Consider the following 20444-nt stretch of genomic DNA (forward strand, 5'->3'; position numbering starts at 1 on the left):
GGAATTAGCTACCGCCTGGCAGTTTCCCAGCTGCTCGCCCCCCTCCTGTGGGCTGACGGGCAGGGCCCTCTGAGAGCAGGCCACTGCGTGTGGCTCTGAAGTCACTGGTGAGTCAAAACCCCAGCCCGCGGCCACCTTAGGCTGAGGCCTCAGTGCCCGACGCACCTGCCCGTCACGTGTGGCAGGTCCCGGATGGAGAATCTGAACGTGGCGCCTCCGCCCCTCCCTAGAGGGACAGGCTGGTCCCCGAGGACATTACCCTCCAGCCCAGGTCCACAGCCCACCCCCGGCCGGCTGTGCTGAGTTTCCCCGGGCTCAGGCCTCTGGAGGCGCAGGGCTTGGCGGGAAGGCGTGCTTTGGGGCGGCCCAGGGAGGCCACACTCACAGAATCGGGGGACGGCTAAGCCGCTGCCACCGCCGAGACCCCCTCCGAACCTCTCACCGCGGTGAGGGGCGTGGGGGTGGCGAGGCCGGGGGACGCCGGCCTGCCAGGCGGACTCACTTGTTGAGGATCTTGGCTCTCTTGGCGCTTGAGAAGTTCTCCAGCTGCAGGGACTCCTGGGTGAGGAAGGCGACCGCCAGGTGGAAGTAGTTGTTCCAGAGCTGAGGCCAACGGGGACAGGTGTTAGCGGCTCCCAGCGCCGGCCACGCGGGGCATCTCGTCTGCCCAGCCCTTGGGGACGTTTAAAGCCACGCGCGCTCTCCCAGCTGCCAGCGGCCGCCCGGGTGTGGCTCCGGCTGAGCGTGGGCTCAAATGCCAGCTCGGCCACACGCGTGGGGAAATCCCTCACCTCTCCGTGCCTGGGTCTCCCCTGAGCTCAGTGGTGCAAAGCCACGTGGCCTGCCTCAGACCACCGTGGTAGGAGGGTCTGAGAACACCCTGGCCACGCTCCCCGAGACCCAACGGCCTCCCTGCTGAGTCCCCACGAGTCCCCGATCCCATACCTCCTCTGTGCCACAGCTCCATCCCCTTCTCTGTTAAATGGAGCAAATACCCAGAAGGCACAGTTTTCAATCATCGTAACCACCATTCCCACACCTGGGACGGGAGACCAATTAAGTGTGCGGATTAGAAAGAAAAGATGGCGCTCAGAGGAGCAATTTGTTGTAACACGGATTTCCCAACCAAGGTCACGTCCGCCTGCCTTTCTTCTCTCACCTGCAGCTCGAAGTTGGCTTGATCCAGGAATTTTTTGTTCAGCATATCTGCATACTGATTAATCGCTCGCAGGAAGACTCTGAAAGATCAAGAGGAAATTACATAATGACACGCCGGCGCCGGCCCCTCCGTGGGTCTGGCATTTCAATTAGATCCCATCCGAGGCCGTCGGGGAGGCGAGCTCTCCAGGTCCTGGGGAAAGTGGCGAGGTTTGGCCCGTGAAAAACTCAGACAATTGCACGCAGCCTTACTCGAGGAAATTGGCACGTGCAAGGTAAAGGGATCAGACGGAGATACCGGTGTCTGGAAGTGACATACGGAACGCATCGCTGGGAAACCCACTTTTAAAAAGGTGCGGATGAAGCCCTTTGCTCCGGTCACAGCGTCTACATGTCATATGTTACACTGGTCACAGAGTCTACATGTCATATATCACACTGTCACAGCGTCTACATGTCATATATCACACTGTCACAGCGTCTACATGTCATATGTTACACTGGTCACAGAGTCTACATGTCATGTATCACACTGGTCACAGAGTCTACATGTCATGTATCACACTGTCACAGCGTCTACATGTCATGTATCACACCGGTCTTGGCTCGGCGGGTTTCGTAAAGTTAAGCTCTAAAAGCGCTTTACACCCTGGCGTGGCGGGAGGTCTTATTTCAGTATCATTTGTCCTGTAATTCAAATGCTAATCTTGGCCACTGTTTACTTTTGTTTAAATAAAAAAAAATTTTTAAAAACCTTGAATAGCGCTGAAAGTGCTTTAACAAGAACTGTCTAAGGAATACGGGTTTACTGATGAGGTACCATTTTAAGCGCCCAGAGCAAAGCGTCACTTACTTCCACGCCCTCGCTTTGGTTTTTATGATGAAACTAGAGGCCCGGTGCACGAAATTCATGCACGGGGGTGTGTGTCCCTTAGCCCAGCCTGCATCCTCTCCAATCTGGGACCCCTCTCACAATCCAGGACTGCTGGCTCCCAACTGCTCACCTGCCTGCCTTCCTCATTGCCCCTAACTGCTTCTGTATGCCAGCCTGATCACCCCCTAACCACTCTCCTGTCAGCCTGATTGATGCCTAACTGCTCCCCTGCCAGCCTGATTGCCCCTAACTGCCCTCCCCTGCAGGCCTGATCCCTCCCAACTGCCCTCCCCTGCTGGCTTGATTGCCCACAACTGCCCTCCCTTGCAGGCCTGGTCCATCCCAACTGTCCTCCCCTGCTGGCCTAATCGCCCACAACTGCCCTCTCTTGCAGGCCTGGGCCCTCCCAACTGCCCTCCCCTACTGGCCATCTTGTGGCAGCCATTTGTGTCCACATGGGGGCAGGATCTTTGACCACATGGGGGCAGCCATCTTGTGTGTTGGAGTGACTGTCAATTTGCATATTACTCTTTTATTAAATAGGATATGCGATTTGAACTCTCGAAAATGACTGAACCAAGCCCTTCACCAGCTTGTTCATTTAGACTTTATTTTTTTAAAATATGTTTTTATTGATTTTCAGAGAGAGGAAGGGTGAGGGAGAGAGAGAGTGTAGAATGATGAAGAGAATCATCGACCGGCTGCCTCCTTGCACGCCCCACACTGGGGATCGAGCCAGAAACCTGGGCGTGTGCCCTGACCAGGAATCGAGCCCTGACCTCCGTGTTCATGGGTCAATGCTCAACCACCGAGCCACACGGTCCCGGCTGGATTTGTTTCTGACTCATGAAAGTGTTGATGATAACGAAGCTTCTTCCAGACACACCTTCTTAAAGGGCCCCTCTCTTTGCCCACCGTGGGGATGCAGGAGGAATGAGCATGAGGGCACAGGGAATAAAGCTTGTGGCACTTCCTCTACTTCGGAAGCAGCCAGGAGCGCAGGAGAAATCTAGGTTACTTAATGGGGACCCCGCGCCTGAGCGACTCAGGCCCCAGGAGCTCCCCGTCCCCGCCGTCCCAGAGCCCCTCATGGCCAGCTAGCCGGGGATGGGGGGTAAGGCCGTCTTCAGCGGGGGCTCCATCCACACCTCCCGGCACGACCGGCCGCCGCACACCCATGATGTGTGCAGCTCGGAGGGCTTTGCAGCACCATCGCAGTGAGAAACCTCCCAGCGGCCCCAGGACCCAGGCAGGTGTGACAGGTGGCCTGGGATGGGGTTTGCCAGCTCCATCGTTGAAGAGAACTTGGAGGGAGTTACCCAATGCTCTGGGGACAGTAACTCTAACCAGGAGGGGAATTCATGCTGTGAGTGACCGTTCATCGAGGGACACGGGGACCCTGGCTGCTCACTAACCGAGAGCACAGACTGGGCAGTGGCCATGGGCCAGAGGGGGGCCATTCTTCAAAGGCAGGACGCCCGTGACGTTCGAAAACCAGCTCTTGCTGCTGATTTTATACTTCAGTGCGAAGAGCTAAACACAGGGCAGCTAGGGCGTCCTGAAGAATGGACACAGGACCGGGGCAACAAGACTCCATCCGGGCAATTCAGTACGTGAGGAACACCTGCACCCCGAGGGGCCTTCCAGGCCGGGCTGGGTGTCCCCGGCCCGCTCGGCCCTCAGAGTACAGGACGCGCGGCCAAGGAGGAGCGCGCCTGCCCCGCCCACCTTCCCCGTGGCCGCTGCGTTCAGAGCCTCGCATTAACCCAGCAATCAGACACCCCCCGTGACCGTGGGAGGGGACACTTCCTGCCGGCACGAGAGCGGCACCAGAACCCGAGGCTGCCGGCCACAACAGCTCTTTTGTCCTGAGCGCTCCCTTCAGCGGTAGAGCTTGGCGGCGCGCTCGCGCTCCGAGGGCCCTTGTGAGGGCTAAGGGAGACCCCGGGCCCACCCTCTGCGCCTGGGACACGTTTACCGGGGACGTGCATTATTACCACAGGGTGGTTATCCCCCAAGACGGCACTCCAACGGCTGCGAGACGCTGCTTCTCACCGAGCCCTGGCATGATGCCAGCTAGTTCAGTAACGATCGTTCTCCTGTGACTTTTAAAAAACTGTGCGGTGCTGGAATAGCGTGAAGGCTGATCGGACCCTTTCTAATGGACTGACCTCAGCGCCGGGCGGTGCTGAGAGACCCCATCATCCAGATCCGCTGTAAGAGTTTTAAAAAGCCGGGACAGAGACCAGCTAACAGAGTGGAGTTGTACGAGGGACGCTAAAGGGAAGGTCCAACAAAAACCGCAGTCCACGCAGCAGACAAAGCGGGGAAAAGGCCTGGGCTCCAAGGACGGCTCCCCGTCACTTCCACGGAGCCGTCCAGGCCACGCTATCGGTTCCCACTCGAAGGGACCACAACCTCGGCAACACCCCAGGCCACGCGACGCTAGGCCAGCGACCTAACCAGGCAAAGAGAAACCTCAACCGGGGGTTCCTTGGGTAAGCATCTCCCTCAGCGGCTGTCACTCGTGAGTTAGCCCTAATCCATGTCAAACGAGGGAGAATAAGCAGGGCCTCGCACTGGAAGCTTTTGTGTGCATTCTGCTTCCCGTCACAGGGAAAGGTGAAAATGGTCACAGGCTCAGCCACACGACCGGCAGCAGGGTGCCTTGCTCTTCAAGGTGAAGGCTCAGACTTGGCTCAGCACAGCTCAAGATCCAGCCCTTTGTGTTGGGGGCCGATGAGAGGGAGGGATGCGAGTGGCCGGGCTCTGTCTGTGCTGAGCACGGTTGGAGGTGGGTTCAAAGACAGGGAAGCTCCCCGAACTGTTCCCAAATGGTCCTGTCTGCTGACTCAACCTCGTGCCCGCCAGGCCAAGTCAGCATCTGACAGATCGCATGTCCTCTCTAGGCGTTAGTCACTGGAATTAACAAATGGGTGAATGGATAGATGGATGGATGGATGGATGGATGGATGGATAGATAGATGGATGCATGGATGGATGGATGAGGGATGGATGGATGGATGAGGGATGGTTGGATGGATGAGGGATAGATGAATGGATGGATGGATGAGGGATGGTTGGATGGATGAGGGATAGATGGATGGATGGATGAGGGATGGATGGAGGATGGATGGATGAAGGATGGATGAATGGATGGATGAGGGATGGATGGATGGATGGATGAGGGATAGATGAATGGATGGATGGATGAGGGATGGTTGGATGGATGAGGGATAGATAGATGGATGGATAAATAAATGAATGGATGGATGGATGAATAAATGGATGGATGGATAAATGGATGAATGAGGGATGGATGGATGAATGAATAGATGGATGAATGGATAGATAGATGGATGGATAAATGAATGGATGGATGGATGGATGAATGGATGGGTGGATGGATGGATAGATGGATAAATGGATGGGTAGATAGATGGATGAATGGATGGATAGATAGATGGATGAATGGATGGGTGGGTGGATGGAGGGATGAGGGATAGGTAAGCTGGCCCAGAAGATCAGGCCTGAAATCGGAGGGCTCAGAGAGGCTAGAAGATTCGGTAGCCTTTGGCTCTCCCTGGAGTCCTTGAATTTCAAGTAGGTTTTCCACCGTGAGGGTCTGTTCTTTTGAGGTCCTTGTCAACCGAATTTCTCATGAAACACGTGGCATTTATGGCTGGGCACTGTCCCCAGTCTCCTCCCCACCCCAGAGCCGGTCCCCTCGTTCTCCAATCTGCCTCTGCAGCGAGGGCCCTGCAGGCAGAAGCCTTGTCTTTGTCCATCAGAAGCCCCCAAGCACCTAAGAGCCCTCACACCATGCGTGTCCTGAAACGTTCTCACTAGGGAACCTTTGTTTGATAGCCACACCAACACCTCAGCATCAGGGGACCAGGACCCCCCACCTGCCAAACAGGAGAGAAGCAGCGGGCCCAGCCCCCGCCTGCGCTGGTGGGAGAACCCACCCCGTGGCACCGAGCTCTCTTCGTCCTCCGCGCCCACGCCCTCCGCGCCCACGCCCTCCGCGCCCACGTCCTCCGCGCTCACGCCACGGCACAGAAGCGCGGGCACAAGAACAGGGCCACGCGTCACGCTCGCACATTTCCGGGACAGGGGAACAAGATGCTGCAGGAGATGGGATGGTGGGAGGTCGAGCCAGGAAGAGGACACAGCGACACGGCGGGTACCGGCCAGAGTGAGGGACTCGCGGAAAAGAGCCATCGCCCTGTGCTCCGTGCACCAAGCCACGCACGTCTCACCCAGCCGGAGAGCCGCGATTCCTAAGAAACAAGGCTGAGGTGTGAGAACAAACGCCTCAGGAATGCCTGCCTCGTGGTCAAATGACACTGAACTTCAGTGATCTGCCTTGAAGGGATTTCCGTCACCGGGGGCTGCGGGGAGGGAGAAGCTCCTTAGGCGAAGCGAGGAAAGGGGTGCCGAGAACGGCCCCCGGGCGGGAAGGCGAGGTGAGGCTTCCTTCAGCGGCCGGCCTCCGGCCCCGCCCTCACTTGGCCACGTGGCTCTTTGTCACAGGGAGTGGGGGGCGAGAGGGGGGACCCAGAAGACTGCAGCCCAGAAGGAGCGGGAAGCCAACAGCTTCAACTGCCATTGTTCCCGACGCCGAGAGGCATCTCCGTTTCCCAGAGCCCTCATTTCATTTCCAGGTCACTAGGCGCCAGCACCCATCACACGGCCAACTCCAGTCCACGGTGCTGCGAGCCCCTGCACGGGCGGCCCTGGGGAAGCAGGCTCGGCCTGTGGTGGCCCCGGGGTCACAGAGCATCTCGGGGAGTGCCGCCCTGGCGGGGACCGTGTCTCCCTGCTGTGGGGTCTCCTGACCACAGCCCTGGCCCTGGTCTACCAGTCTGACTCCGGCTCCACAGACAGGCCCGCTGGACGCACCGTATCCGATTCCGCCGGAACGGGACTGGTGGCCAGTGAGCCACCGCGGCTGAAGGCGGGGACTCCTGAGAGTGACGGTGTGACCAGAGCTCTCCTCTCCCCTCCCCCCATGGCCAGCCCTGACTTTGGCTGCTTGGCCCACAGGCATGTCCTGGGCACCTGGCATGTTCCACGCACGGCTGTGAGCTCACGCAGCTCAGCTGTTTACGCTCACAAGCTCGCGGGGGCGAATCACCGCACATCTTACAAGCAGGGACTTGCCGTCCGGGGCTGCCCGCCCCCTGGGTGGGCTACCGCCCTCCCCGCGCACCCGCCTCGCACGGGCTGCCTGGGACCCCTTCCTCGGGCTGCTCTCCGCTCTGCAGCCCCCTCGCTTCCCCTAGCTCTGCCCTCATTCCGGGTCCGTCATCCGCCCAGGGCGTCCGAGCTGATGCTATCGAACCTGACGCGCTCCGGCCACGTGGCCGCGCAGGAGGGAGCCAGGGCGACCGGTTCTCCTTACGCAACTGCTCTCTGTCTGCCCGGGCCCTCGTGCCGGCCGCCCCGCCCTCCCGCCAGCCTTCTGGAAAGGCTCAAAATAGATCTGTGTTTTTACACTCACGCCACATCTGCCGCTGCTCTCCCGGCAGGCTCGCCTCGCCTCTCCTTTTTTAAATGACCCCTTTCTTTCCCTCCTGCTCTTCGCATCGCGTGTCCGTGCTACGGAGGAGAGGTGGGAGTGGAAGCGTGAGAGCCCGCAAAGCCGGGCTCCGGGCTGTGGCGAGGAGAGGGCTGCTGGGAGGGAGGGAGGGAGAGGAAGCCGGGAGGAGCCGGGAGGAGCCGGGAGCACGCCCCATGCAGAAGGCGCTGCCTGACTTACTCGGGGACGAGCCCACAGGCATGGCCCACAGGCATGTCCTGGGCACCTGGCATGTTCCACGCACGGCCCATTGCAGCAGGAGATCAATGACAATGGGCCACCTGAGGAGCTGATGGAAGAGGAGCGAAGATCCAGGACGAACGGGCCAGGGCCCTGTCCTGTCGCCCCTGCCCCTCGGAGCCCAGGAGGCGGGGCAGCAGCTTGCACTGCTGGACACGCGGACGGCAGACCCCAGAGCGAGGCGAAGTCTGTCCGCTCCGAAGCCCACGACCCCGAAATGCGATGAGTAAAGCCAAAGCCACGCAGACACGTGGCCATGCCGGGCTCCGCATCCGGAGGGGCTGGCGGGGACCATGCCCAGGCCGCCTCCCCGCTGACGGAGGCCTTAGGGAGCCAGGCTTCCGTGGGCTGAGCGGGAAGGAATCCAGGTCTCCTCGCTCCGTCTAGAAAATCACATTCACCAACACAGCCGTCCCACTGTCCACGTCTCTCCGGTTTCACCACCACACGCGGCCACGGGACGGGTCGTCGACGTTGCTATCAAGGACAGACAGTGGGTGATCACGGGTGTATGATCGCAGATGGCTGGCGTTCTTAATGCTGGGCGACGGGTTACCCAGAAACACGCGCGCCAGTGCTCCGGGGAGCGCCCGCCAGCCGCACGCTCGCACGCTAAGCTCCTTAATTGAAAACAGAATCTGCATTGCGGAGATTAAAATACATTGGATTCATTTTGCCTCTATTCTTCCCCTTTGTCCCACATACGTTTTCTTTATGCTACACAATCAAATTAGTTCTCCTGCTACGGAAACTGTTCCCACGCCATAAAACCAGCTGATGGCGGGCTACGGCGGCAGGTCCCATTTCAGGGTGGAGGCCATCTCCTCGCTGACGCGATCGCTGTCATCGCTGCCGGTTCCCTCTCTTTCGAGTCCTCGGGTTTCTTCTCCTCTTCCCGTGGCGCATCCGCGGGGAGGCGCAGTGCTGGCGGGCGGAGGGGGCAGGTGGGATGCGGGGCTGCGCCGGCACCCCAGTCCCCGGCCAAGGGCCACCCATGCCCGCCCCCCCCAGGAGCAGCACAGCCTCCTGGGCGCTCTCTAGCCCCCTGTCATCTTTCTCATAACACCTGTTAGTCGCTGGCGTTCTATCCTCGAGTTCTGCGCCTGCTGGGTCCCTGTCTGAGCCCCGCCAAGTGGAAGGCAAACTCCAGGAGGACCGGGCGACCTCCGTCGTACTCAGCATGAGGTCCCCAGCAGGTACAGCGGGGCCGGGCACAGACGTAATCCCGCAGCGCACACACTGAGACGACACGCGCCGTGGAGGCCGAGGCCTGGGGAGCTGCACGCTTGCGGAGGCGGGGGCGGGGGAGGGGAAAGGGAATGTGCGTGTGCAAGGTGGCCTGGGTGCCCCGGCGCAGGAGCCTGGGGGGTGAGCACAGGGCCAGGCCCTCTGGCTTCCTGCAGTGCTGCCCGCGTGCAGGGCCTTTGCACATGCTGCCCCCTCTCCCGGGAGGGCGGCCGCTTCCTGCCTGGACACAGCGGGTGCTCTCCTTCCAGTCCTTCAGCTCCCAGCCTTCCCGTCGCTCTCGGCCCGCCAACAGGCTCCCTAGAGCCAGGCACCTGGGCACGTGGTGCGTGGGCCCCGTCCGTCGCTCTATGCTCACTGGCTTGGTAGTTGGTGGGCGATGCCCAGTCCCCTGCCCACCCAGTGGGCTCTCAGCTCTCTGGCGGCAGGTCCCCATCTGCTCCGGCTCACATGCAGCCCCTGCGTGACCCTCCGCAAGCCGTGCTCGGGGGAGGCACGTCCCAGCGTTACCGAGAAAATGCGGGGGAAGCTCATCTATCATTTTCCATTTGGACGCCGTTGAACTTGGCCAACCGGACTCCTGCTGTGGCCTTATGCCCACGTCCGCCTCGAGGCGGGAAGGGACCGTTAATAACTGCTGAGCATGCTGTGCCCACGACAGGCTCGCTGCGCAGGAGACCCGCCTGCCCTCACGGCCACCGGCTTCCCCGCCCTCCAGCCACGCGGCCGCGCGGCCCACGGGCGCCGGGACAGCGCGGACTCCGCAGGCGGCGCCGGCTGAGAACCTCACGCTCGCTGGCTGCGGCTCTTTAAACGCCTCGAGGTCAGGGCCGGAGCACACGGCACGCCCAGCAGTTGGGAAGGTTTGGTGCCAGCTCTCCTAAGCCTGCCAGCTTCCTTATCTCCACTGGCCGCGCCCAGGAGGCGGCGCCAAGCCTCGCCATGGGTTCCACTGCCCTCCGGAGGCCGCGGTGCGATCGGGTTCAGTGAGTCACCGCCTCCCTGTGACCAGCCAACGAACCCGGACTGGAACCCGGGGCCCTGACCCGGACACCTTGTGCTCACACCACCTCACAGTCAGTTCTGGAGTCACAGGTCGTTTTGGGGGTGCAGAGCAGCAGTGCCGGCTTGAGGAGGAGACACCCGGTCTGGGTGGCCCCCTGAGCGGCATCCGCAGGCACATGGCAGGCAGGTGGAGAGAGAAGAACCTCCGAGACTTTGACAAACAAGAGGATCCCACTCCCCCAGGTTTTAGAGGCTCATCGTTCAGAGCTTTTGTGGAAAAGGTTGTAGTGGACTGAGCTGTCTCTCCTGGTCCAGAGTCAGGCATGCAGAGAGGGCAGGGAGGGGGCACGGAGGGGGCACCATGGGGGCATGCAGAGAGGGCAGGGAGGGGGAACCATGGGGGCACGCAGAGAGGGTGGGGAGGGGGCACGGAGGGGGCACCTTGGGGGCACACAGAGAGGGCAGGGAGGGGGCACTTTGGGGGCACGCAGAGAGGGCGGGGAGGGGGCACGGAGGGGGCATGGAGGGGGCAGCTGTTTCCGCTTGAGATGCTTGAATAAGACAGCGTGTGCCACTGCGCCCGACCTACAGGCTCCTACAAAAATACACATCTAATGAGGTCACACAGCCAGGACTGAGCGGCTGAAACCCAGAGTGTGGGCTCAGAGAAGCTGTCAGCAAAGTCTCAAAATAGCTTCACTAAGGTCTGTGGAACCGGGGGGGGGGGGGGGGGGGGCGGTGGGGGGGGGTTAACCCAGGAAAACGATGCCGCGTGGTCACAGGCAGCCGCTCGTTTTAGCCGATGGCGGCCCAGGGAGCACGGCTCTGGGTGAGACATTGAGTATTGAAGCGAGTTGCTATGTTGCACGCTGACACTTCCCAAGGCCTCGGGAAGACGGTCCTTGTTCTTGGTTAGGGGGGTCATTTCCAAGTCCATCCGGCCCCCCTGGGGAGGAGGGAGGGGGGAGGGGGCGGGCAGAGGGGCGGCGGCCAGGGGAACTGGGGCCACTGTCTCGGGCCCCAGGCTGGCCGCCTTTGCGCTCCTGCAGGCAATGCCGCTTCCTGGGCCCACACTCAGCCGTCCTGTCAACACCGCCCGAGGAGGGAGAAGTCATACGTCTTTGCCCAGCTCACCCACGGTCTGGAAAACAAACCCGGACACGGCCCTCTCCGCGGGAAAGAGAGAGGAAGGACGGAAAGCCTCTGGCTTTTAACGCTCCATTCAAATGAGTCCAAGTGTCCGAAATGAGCCACACAGCACACACCGCTGCTCCTAGCTCCGCCCAACACGGTTTCTCATTTCTAGGAAAAAAGCCGACATTCCCTCCCACCTTCTGACCAGGCTTCTGTCACCACGGGACACAGACAGCCCCTCGGCTCCTTGTCCCCAAACTCTCAGGAGTCAGGCCCCAACGCCTGTGCCAGCTGGTTGAGAAGGACCCCGGACATTCAACGGATGCGGCGTGCGAGGCAGCCCGCAGGGCCGCTGCAGGGCACGGGGCGGTGCTGGTCGGCTCGGGCGGCCACAGAGCTCCACCGACGGGGGCTCACACCACTGACACGTGTTCCTCACGGGTCCAGAGGCCAGACCTCCGAGATCACGGTGTGGGCAGGCGGGTTTCTCCCAAGGCCTGTCTCCATGGCTGTAGATGGCCGCCCCCTCCCTGTGCCTCCGCATGGACTTTCTCCTCTTCTTAAAAGGGGGTCAGGCATGCTCGGCTGGCGTGGCTCAGGGGTTGAGCGTTGACCTATGAACCAGGAGGTCATGGCTCGATCCCAGGAGGGGGCGTGCAGGAGGCAGCCAATCCATGTTTCTCTCTCATCATTGATGTTTCTCTCTCTCTCTCTCCCTCTCCCCTCCTCTCTCTGAAATAAATAAAAACATATTTTTGATAAAAGGGGGACCAGTCATATAGGACTAGGGTTGACCCTAATAATCTCGGCTTAACTTTAACTGTTGGTGTGAAGGCCTTACCTCCAAATACCATGGTGTTACGAGGTCCTGGGGATTAGGGCTTCGACACGAACTGGGGGTTGGAGTGCATGACTCAGCCCAGACAGGCTTCTTCCCCTGGAATCTTTCTTGTTTGTTTATTTATTTTCCTTCTTGTTTAGTTTTAACAGCCCACGGGACAGGCTGCCCGTGAGGTACCCGTCTGGACACTTGGTGTTAATTGTTTCCTTGCCAACACCCCGTGGCACCAGATCCCATCCTCTCTCACGGAGGAGGGCACAGCCTCCCGCGGTGCCCCCTGGATGAGCCCTGGGCACGAGGAAGGAAGAGCTGGTCCAGCCTTCTCTCAGGCCAGGAGGCACCGGGCCCAGCCCCCGCTGCGTGGGAACGGGCACTCGCTTCTCCTCCGCGGGCACCGCCCACGCTGCCGTGATCATGGCCGCTGTCCGCCCATCTGAAGGGGAGGTGCCCGGGAAGCAGAGCCCAGCTCCCACGGCTCAGAGCACGGGCACAGCACCCGCTTTCCACGCAGCCCGCCCCCAAGCGGCGGTGCCCAGCCGCGTGGGCCAGGCCAGGCCTCACAGATGAACTTCCCAGGACACAGACCAGGCTCCTCCCCACAGCCCCTTCCCAGAGGGATCTGGGGAGACCCTGACACCAGCCCCCACCCCGCCCCCCGAAGTGCTGCTGGGGCCCAGCTGGCCCCTCTCCATCGGAGGGAAAGGGCTTTCGTCACGTCCTGACTCCTGGTTTTCCACAGAACCTGACCGTGGAGACGGAATACACGTGGCTTTGCCGGTCTGCACACCGACACTCAGAATTACTCGGCGAGGCAGCCGCTCCCGGGCCAGAGGGCGCTCAGAATCGCTCACGACGAGCAACACCCCTGGCTAAGGGCAGTGGCTAGAGTTGGTTTGGACTTTTCCCCACAGCAAACTGATGCTCATCGCAGACGCCAGCAGGCGCAGCTGACCCACGGCGGGTCCAGACCCTCCTCGAGGACCCGCTCCTCGTTCCTGTCCAGGGCTTTGGCCTTTGCTCTTCCCTCTCCTTTCTTCAGCGTGTAGTTGGGGAAATAATCTATCCAACCATACTTAAACGCACGCGCACACACAATCTCCTCGCGCCCCCCACCCCGATTCTAAGCATTCCTCGCCATGGAGAGCACGTCCAGGGCCCGTCCTCTCTTGCTTTCAGGTTGCGCTAAAAATAGACATTCCCATAGCCCAGCCCCTGAGGAGCTCCTGTCAGGAGCAGGCTCATCAGCCCAAGTGTGAGAACAGGTGCGCGCAAGATGCTCCCCAGGGAGGGACGCGTTTCCCGTGTCAGTATCCGTGGGCATGGCGGGTCCTCTGACAGCGCCGAGCCCAAAACCACCACGTGAAACTGGTCCCACATAAAACCTCTCCCAGAACAAACCAACTGTGTACATCAGAGAGAGCTGCTGTGCAGAATCACACACACACACACCCAGGTCAGATGTGCACACACCCCCGCAGATGAGATGCACACACACACACACACACACTCACACACACCCAGGTCAGATGCACACATACATTCACCCAGATCCGCTGCACATGCATGCACACACCCAGGTCAGATGCACACACACACACACCCCCAGGTCACAGGCAGGCTCGCACCCACAGGAGAACGGTTGAACCAGTGGAGTGTGACTCAGCCTCCGGAAGGCACGGCACACAGGCTGCATCATGGATGAACCTTTTGGTGACTGGCCTGTTGCTCAGCACAACAAGCCGATCCCAAAAAGACAAACCCTGTGGGATTCCACTTCCACCAGCGTATCTGGAGCCGCCCAGCTCCAGGGACAGGAGGCGGGTGCTGGCTGCCGGGAGCGGGCGGGTGTGCGAGGGGGACCTGGAGGGTGAGTGTGACGGGTGCAGAACTGCCGTCTGAGGGGGGACAACGTGCTGGCCGACCGTGGGGATGGACTGAGCCCCGCGGAGCTGCCACCGAAAGTGTCTCCAGGGTTAAAGTTCATGTTATGGGTACTTCACCACCATGAACATTTAAAACAAATTTTAATTAAAACAAACGAAAGCCGCCAGCAGGCCACGACACAGGAAGGGCTTCGGGGCTGCGGCGAACAGCCCCGCGCTGGGCTAAGGGACCCTTGGTCATGCTGCGAAACTGGGACCGCCTCTGAGCCGCGGGCGCCAGGGGCCCTGGGCAGAGGTGAAATGAGATCATCCGAGGCTGCCAACCGGCAGACCATCCCCAGATCAGAGAGTTCACGGGGCCGGCCCGGCCACCGGGCCAGAAAGGTTCAACCGGGCCCCGGGCCCCGGCCCCCTGAAGAGGACGAGGCAACTCGGGCCGAGGGAAGCTGCAAAGAAGTGAGAACTCCAGGAGCTTCAGTAACTCCCGGGCCCACCAGGCGAGGCAGGGCACCATTCTCGTCACGGAGGCTGGTGCTGTGGGGCGCGGCTACAGTGCCTGGACAGGTTCAAGCCTCGGACTGATGAGAGGGCACCGTCCTCTCACGGCCACGTGCAAGTCCCAGCGTGGAGGGCAGAGCCTCCCAGCACCATGATAGCCAACAGCTGGAGTTGTCAGCTTGAACCTGTGGTCCGAACACGTGGTCCCACGTGCCTGAGTGACGTGGGCTTGATAGAGTTCAGGTGCATGTGATTGAGTAGGATCGAAACCCACGAGAATGCTGTAAACATCTTGACCACGCCCTCACTTTGCCTTGTGGCATCTGCTATAAAATAAAGACTCGGCTTGTAGTCCGTGGCACTGTCGCTAGCTCTCCATCAGAGAGGACAGCGTCCCACCCAGACCCAGCTTTCATTCTCTTGTCTGTCTTTCCTCAATCCTTCACCGCCCCCACTCAGGGTCACCATTGGCCGTGCTGGGCAGCACATGGTGCAAGAAATGGGCCTCGCTCCAGAGACACAGACACCCCTGCTGAGGGGAGGGTGGGTGAGAGGGGGGGTGCCAGGTGGGCGGGTGCAGAGGTCACCGAGCACTGAGTCAGTGGTGGCGGGGGAATACGGGAGGGGTGGGAGGGGGACGAGTCTCTAGAAAGGATGCCTGCGCGGGTGTGCGAGCAGCGGGGATGGAGCAGAGCCGGCCCTAGGAGAAGGGCCTTGAACGCTGGTTCCAGGCCCCTCCCTGGCTCTGGACGGGAATCGAACCTGCGTTTTACTAAGCGCCTCGGGACACTCGTGTGCGCTTGCCGAGCACTGGGGAGTGCCCCCTGGCCCAGGAGCTGTGTCCCAAAGGAGAGCACCCCACTGAAGAGGCGTGGGGCCAGGCTGGCCCTGAGCGTAGCATCCCAAGCCGGCCGGCGTCCCACCCGCTCCAGCTGAGTGCTCTGCCCGCGGCTCTGGCTGTCCTGTCTCTTCCCTCTCGCCCTGCATCTGAGAGCAGATAACTCAGCCTCCTCGTCGGGGCAGTAGGAGGCTGTGGCCCTGGGCTCGGCGGCTGCGGAGTTTATTTCCTCCTACTTCATGACAACCGAGGCATTAAATAGCCTGTAATCGCCGCTGTCCCTTGCCTGCCCCGTGGCCACTCCTGTGGCTTGGAAATCCGATATGAGAAATCTCCCTCTATGGCAGCCTCCATCGCTGGGAGCAAAGCAATTTGGAGACCGTGTTTATGGGGACGGTTTGTGCATCCTCTGCTTCTGTTACAAATTAATTCCTCGCTTGGACGGCACTTACAAAATACACAGTTTAAGGAATATAAATGGGTTATCAACTCGCCACCGGATAAACAGCCAGAGAAGGTGCCGCTTATCGACGCATCGATAGGAACGCGCGACGGAGCTCAGCTCTCTCCTCGCCACCCGTCCTCCCGGCTACCGTGGCCCTGAGCAAGGAGGGGGGCGGGAGACCTGTGTCCCCACTTCCCGGCGTGATGTGCGTCTTCCGTGAGGCAGGCAGGCGGGTGGGCGTGGGGTGCCGCCGGCAACAAGCTCCCGCTCAGAGGCGATCGCAAGGTCTAGTCCTCAGTTCTAACGCCGCCGGGGCCTTGGCAAAGCACGCGGAGCGAGGGAAGCCCCTGACCCAGCACATGAGACGGGAAGGGAAGTTCTTAAGGTTGTGAGCCGTCTCCGTGATTGAAAAACATAAACTTTAAAACTAAGGAAGCCCACCCTGAGGCTGGCGCCGGCGAGCCCGGGGAAGGGTGGGAGAAGCCCTGTGGGAGCCGCGTGATCGGGGGACACGGTGGATCACCCCAGACTGAGGTGACCAGGGAGGCCCAGCATCCAGGCACCTCGGCCGGGAGTGAGGAACAGGGCCCGGGGCCGGCCCGAGGGACCTTCCGCCATGCACACACACCCGGTCCCACCAGCACCAGCGGTACTCATGGGGTTAACAGGGAAACGCAGGCTCACACCGCCGGCCAGGCGGAAGGTCCAGCGGGTTTGTGCATTTCCAGGAAGTCAACAGGATGGGATGGAGGGACAGTCTGACACCCACCCTCGGGGGCCACCAGGGACAGCGCCCTGGCCCTCGGAACGTTCACGTGGACTCCACCCTCCCCCACGGACCTCCTCTGGCTCAAAAGGAGTCCCATCCAGCCCGCGTGGCTCAGTGGTTGCGCGTGAACCTATGAACCAGGAGGTCCCGGTTCAATCCCCGGTCAGGGCACAGGCTCCTTGTCTGATCTCCCTGAGGGCACGCCTCATTTCTATGCCCAGACTGCCATGCTGCCTTCTAACCCGCATGCCCTCAGGCCGGGACCAGCCCACATATCAGGGTTCCCCTCAGGACTCGGCACAGGGCGCGGCATGGGAGGGGCACCCAAGTACAGGAGGAACCTCTCAGGTCCTTTCCAGGGAACTAAGTTCCCGCGTTCGCCCACGCCCTGCAGAGCCTGGTGCCAGGCTGCCGGGGGCCGGGGCACCCTGACCACAGCGGCCACGGGCCCCGATCTGGGCATCGGGGTGTTTCTGAGCCACGTACTGGAGCGCACGACCCCAAGGTCAGCTGGGTAATGAGACACAACACGGAGCAGTGAATGATGAGTGCCCACGAGGAAGAGCCATTTTTAGAAAAGCAAATTCAATGCCGTGGAGATTATAAAGGTAAGGAGCGTAAACATCCCGCAAGACCAGGCATGCGTGAGAAACCCGGAGAGACAGCACACGTGAACGCCTCCTACCTCCACGTGACATAAACCTCAGATGCAACTCAATGGCTGTACGCCATGAAGGTTAATCAGTAGACCTACATTCAAAAACGGCATTAGCCCTACGTTTAGGAAAAAAGCAAAAAAGGGAAAAGTAAAAAGATGCATTTATATAAAAACTAGAGGCCCAATGCATGGAATTCGTGTAGGAGGAGGCCTTCCTTCCCCCGGCTGCCGGCACCGGCTTCCCTCCCACACCTGGGACCCGGGCTTCCCTCGCAGAGGGAGGCCCCACCCACACACCAGAGCCCGCAGGTCCTTGGCCTGGGCCTCCCTCTTTGGGGCGATCGTGGGGGGATGGCCGGGCCCCCGACCAATCGCATCGCACCCGCCTTGGCTGGCCTGGCGCCGGTGGGTGTCATAGCGTGGTCCCGGGTGGTGGTCCGAATGGTCGTCTGGAAGGTCATCCGGATGGTCATTCCACTGTTTGGCCTTCTGGTCTAATTAGCATATTCTGCTTTTATTATTATAGGTTTCAGGTGTATGACGTTACAGTTGGCTATCTGTAGGCCGCACTGTGTGTTTTTCTTTACTGTGGTCTGACTGGTGTACACGGTTATACATAGCTCAGGCGTGTGACGTGATGATCGCTCTCCGGAGCCCGCTCTCCGGAGCCCGCCTGCGTTGTTCACGGCCCCGCTGAGGCACTGCGATGACACGATCCCTCTCTCTCCTCCTGCACCCATGGTCGGCAAACTCATTAGCCAACAGAGCCAAACATCAACAGGACAACGACTGAAATTTCTTTTGAGAGCAGCATTTTTTAAACTTAAACTTCTTCTAACGCCACTTCTTCAAAATAGACTCGCCCAGGCCGTGGTGTTTCGTGGAAGAGCCACACTCAAGGGGCCAAAGAGCCGCATGTGGCTCGCGAGCCGCCGTTTGCCGACCACAGTCCTACACTAAATTTTGTTTTAAGCCCAGCACCTTACCCACATGTCAGTCACTGCTGAGCCAGGAGAATAACTCCGGTGCGGACGAGGGCTCTGTCCTTGACCAAATGTTAGCCACACTCCCAGAGCCGCCTTCTCGACTCAGCCTCGCCGTTGGCCCCCACCCCAGCCCCAGCCGGCCCTTCACGGCCCAGTTTTAGCGAGAACCCCGCTGAGTCCGCTCGGAGGGAATCGCCACCCTCAACGTCCTTTCAAGTTCCTCTATCCCCCATCGATGCCTGAGCCCTCGGCCTGCCTTCAGCAAGCCTCCCGTCAGGTTGGCCCCTGGAAGCCTCCTGTTAGTAACGTCCATCCACTGCCCCTCCCCCACCTGCTCTGTGGGCACCAAGCCCCTCCTGTCCTTGCTGAGTCTCTAGGTGAGCCCGACCTCCCTCCCTCCCTGCAATCGCCTCGACGCGATCACGGTGGCGTGATAAAGGCTTCCCTGCGGTTTGAGGAGGTCTGAGCCGTTTTGTAAATGGTGGGCCGTGCTGCCCAGCCCGTGTGGCTCCGTGGACTGAGCATATCTCCCGCACCGAGCGGTCACGGCTCGATTCCCAGGCACAGCATGTGCCTGCGTTGCCGGCTTGATCCCCAGTAGGGGGTGTGCAGGAGGCAGCTGATGGGTGTCTCTCTCTCTCTCATCGACATTTCCATCTCTCTCTCCCTCTCCCTTCCTTTCTCTCAAAAACCACTAAAAACGTATTTTAAAGAAGATTGGCTTCCCATTTCCATTTATAAAAACAAACAAAAAACCTCCAACAACAGAGAGCAGTGCTTCGGATGTTCCTGGCAAACGTACACACCAGAGGTAACCGTGCGTCCGTTCGGTAAAACAGATTTGCCACCACAGGGGTGCTCAGGCGCTGGAGATGCAGAGAACGACGCAGCCTGCTGGTGACCCAGCCCCGCACGGTCACTGCCCGGGCTGCCCCACTGTGCGCTGTCATGACAACTCGCTCCGAAAGGCCTCCTCCCCGCGGTGCCTGACAGCGCTCACAGGCCTCCCGCCGCTCGGAGGGGGGAGCGGCACCTGCGGCGGGATGCGCTCCTGCCCACCGTCCCCGTCCCCGCAAAGGCTCCGAGCAAAGGAACCGGCTGGAAACCAGACTGCCCCCCCCCCCGTCCCCTCCACGGCGTCCTCGGAGCCACATGTCCGCGCAGGGGCCGCGGCTTCCCACACAGCGCCCCGTGAGAGTGGATTCTCTGTGTGTGTGTGTGTGTGTGTATGTGTGTGTATGTGTGTGTGTATGTGTATGTATATGTGTGTATGTGTGTATGTGTGTGTGTATGTGTGTGTATGTGTGTGTGTATGTGTGTGTATGTGTATATGTGTGTGTGTGTGTGTGAGTGTGTGTGTGTGGGGGAGGGACACCTTTGCTGTCCTCAGTCGCCTGTGTTAGCAGCCACACTTCTGCTCAGAGGCCAGCAGAGCGAACAGGAGCACAGATCAGGCTCAGAAGCCCCCCAGAGAGGAGGAGGGGACGCGTCCCATCTCCTCTACCTCGACCTAAACCCGCGGCCTCGGGTTCTAGACGGGTCCATGGCGCAGCGGGAGGGGACGCCGAGGCTCAGCCACCAGAGGCACCTCTGCGGCGCCAGCCACGTATCGCCCTGCCTCCGGCTCTTACACGTCTAAACCCGCGATGGGCACGTGGCTCAGCAAACGTCCTCTCGGGCACCTGCCCGAGCCCCGGACGGCTGTGTGCGCGACCTGTATGCGCACGGCCAGAGCGGCTTTATTCTCGACAGCCCCACCGGCACAGGCCGTGCTCTCCAGTGGTTAGCGCAGTGTGCCACCTCCACCCGATGGAACAGGACTCAGCAATGAAAGGAAAAAAAAAACACCCTTCAATACATACAATATCTGGAATGGCTCTCAAGGAAATGAAGCTGAGTGGAAACGGCCACCCTGGGAAGGGAGCGTATTACAGGCTTCCATCTCCATAACGTTCCCTGAAGGAAGGCGGTACGGAGTGGAGAGGAGATGAGGCCGGCCGGGGCTTAGGGAGGCGGGGGAGGAGGGCTGAGCCGCTGCGGCGGGAAAAGGGACCCCAGGGATCCTGTGGTGAAGCTGTCGGCGTCCTGCTTGTGCTGTTGGTCATGCGACCCTACACGTGTGACAACATTGCACAGAACTAGATACACACACCTACACACAAGCGACGAGTGCATGAAACTAGGGAAATCTGCGTCACATCTGACGGAGCAACATCCGTTTCCTGTCTGTGATGCGGCATGCAGGACGTCACCACGGGAGGACGCCGGGGAAAAGGGACGCGGGAT

General features: G+C 60.3%; 1 protein-coding gene across 1 annotated transcript in view; it reads right to left on the minus strand.

Moving 5' to 3' along the window:
• The window catches only part of DOCK1 (dedicator of cytokinesis 1), a 305731-nt gene that overhangs the window by 47288 nt on the left and 237999 nt on the right, over nucleotides 1–20444 (minus strand). The window contains exons 30-31 of the mRNA XM_054728710.1: nucleotides 1160–1238; nucleotides 503–603 (exon numbers count right to left, since the gene is read on the minus strand). Coding sequence (XP_054584685.1) covers nucleotides 503–603; nucleotides 1160–1238 — 180 coding nt within the window. The remainder of the gene's footprint in view (nucleotides 1–502; nucleotides 604–1159; nucleotides 1239–20444) is intronic.

The sequence above is a fragment of the Eptesicus fuscus genome, chromosome 17 (assembly GCF_027574615.1).
Source record: "Eptesicus fuscus isolate TK198812 chromosome 17, DD_ASM_mEF_20220401, whole genome shotgun sequence".
NCBI classification, from domain to species: domain Eukaryota; kingdom Metazoa; phylum Chordata; class Mammalia; order Chiroptera; family Vespertilionidae; genus Eptesicus; species Eptesicus fuscus.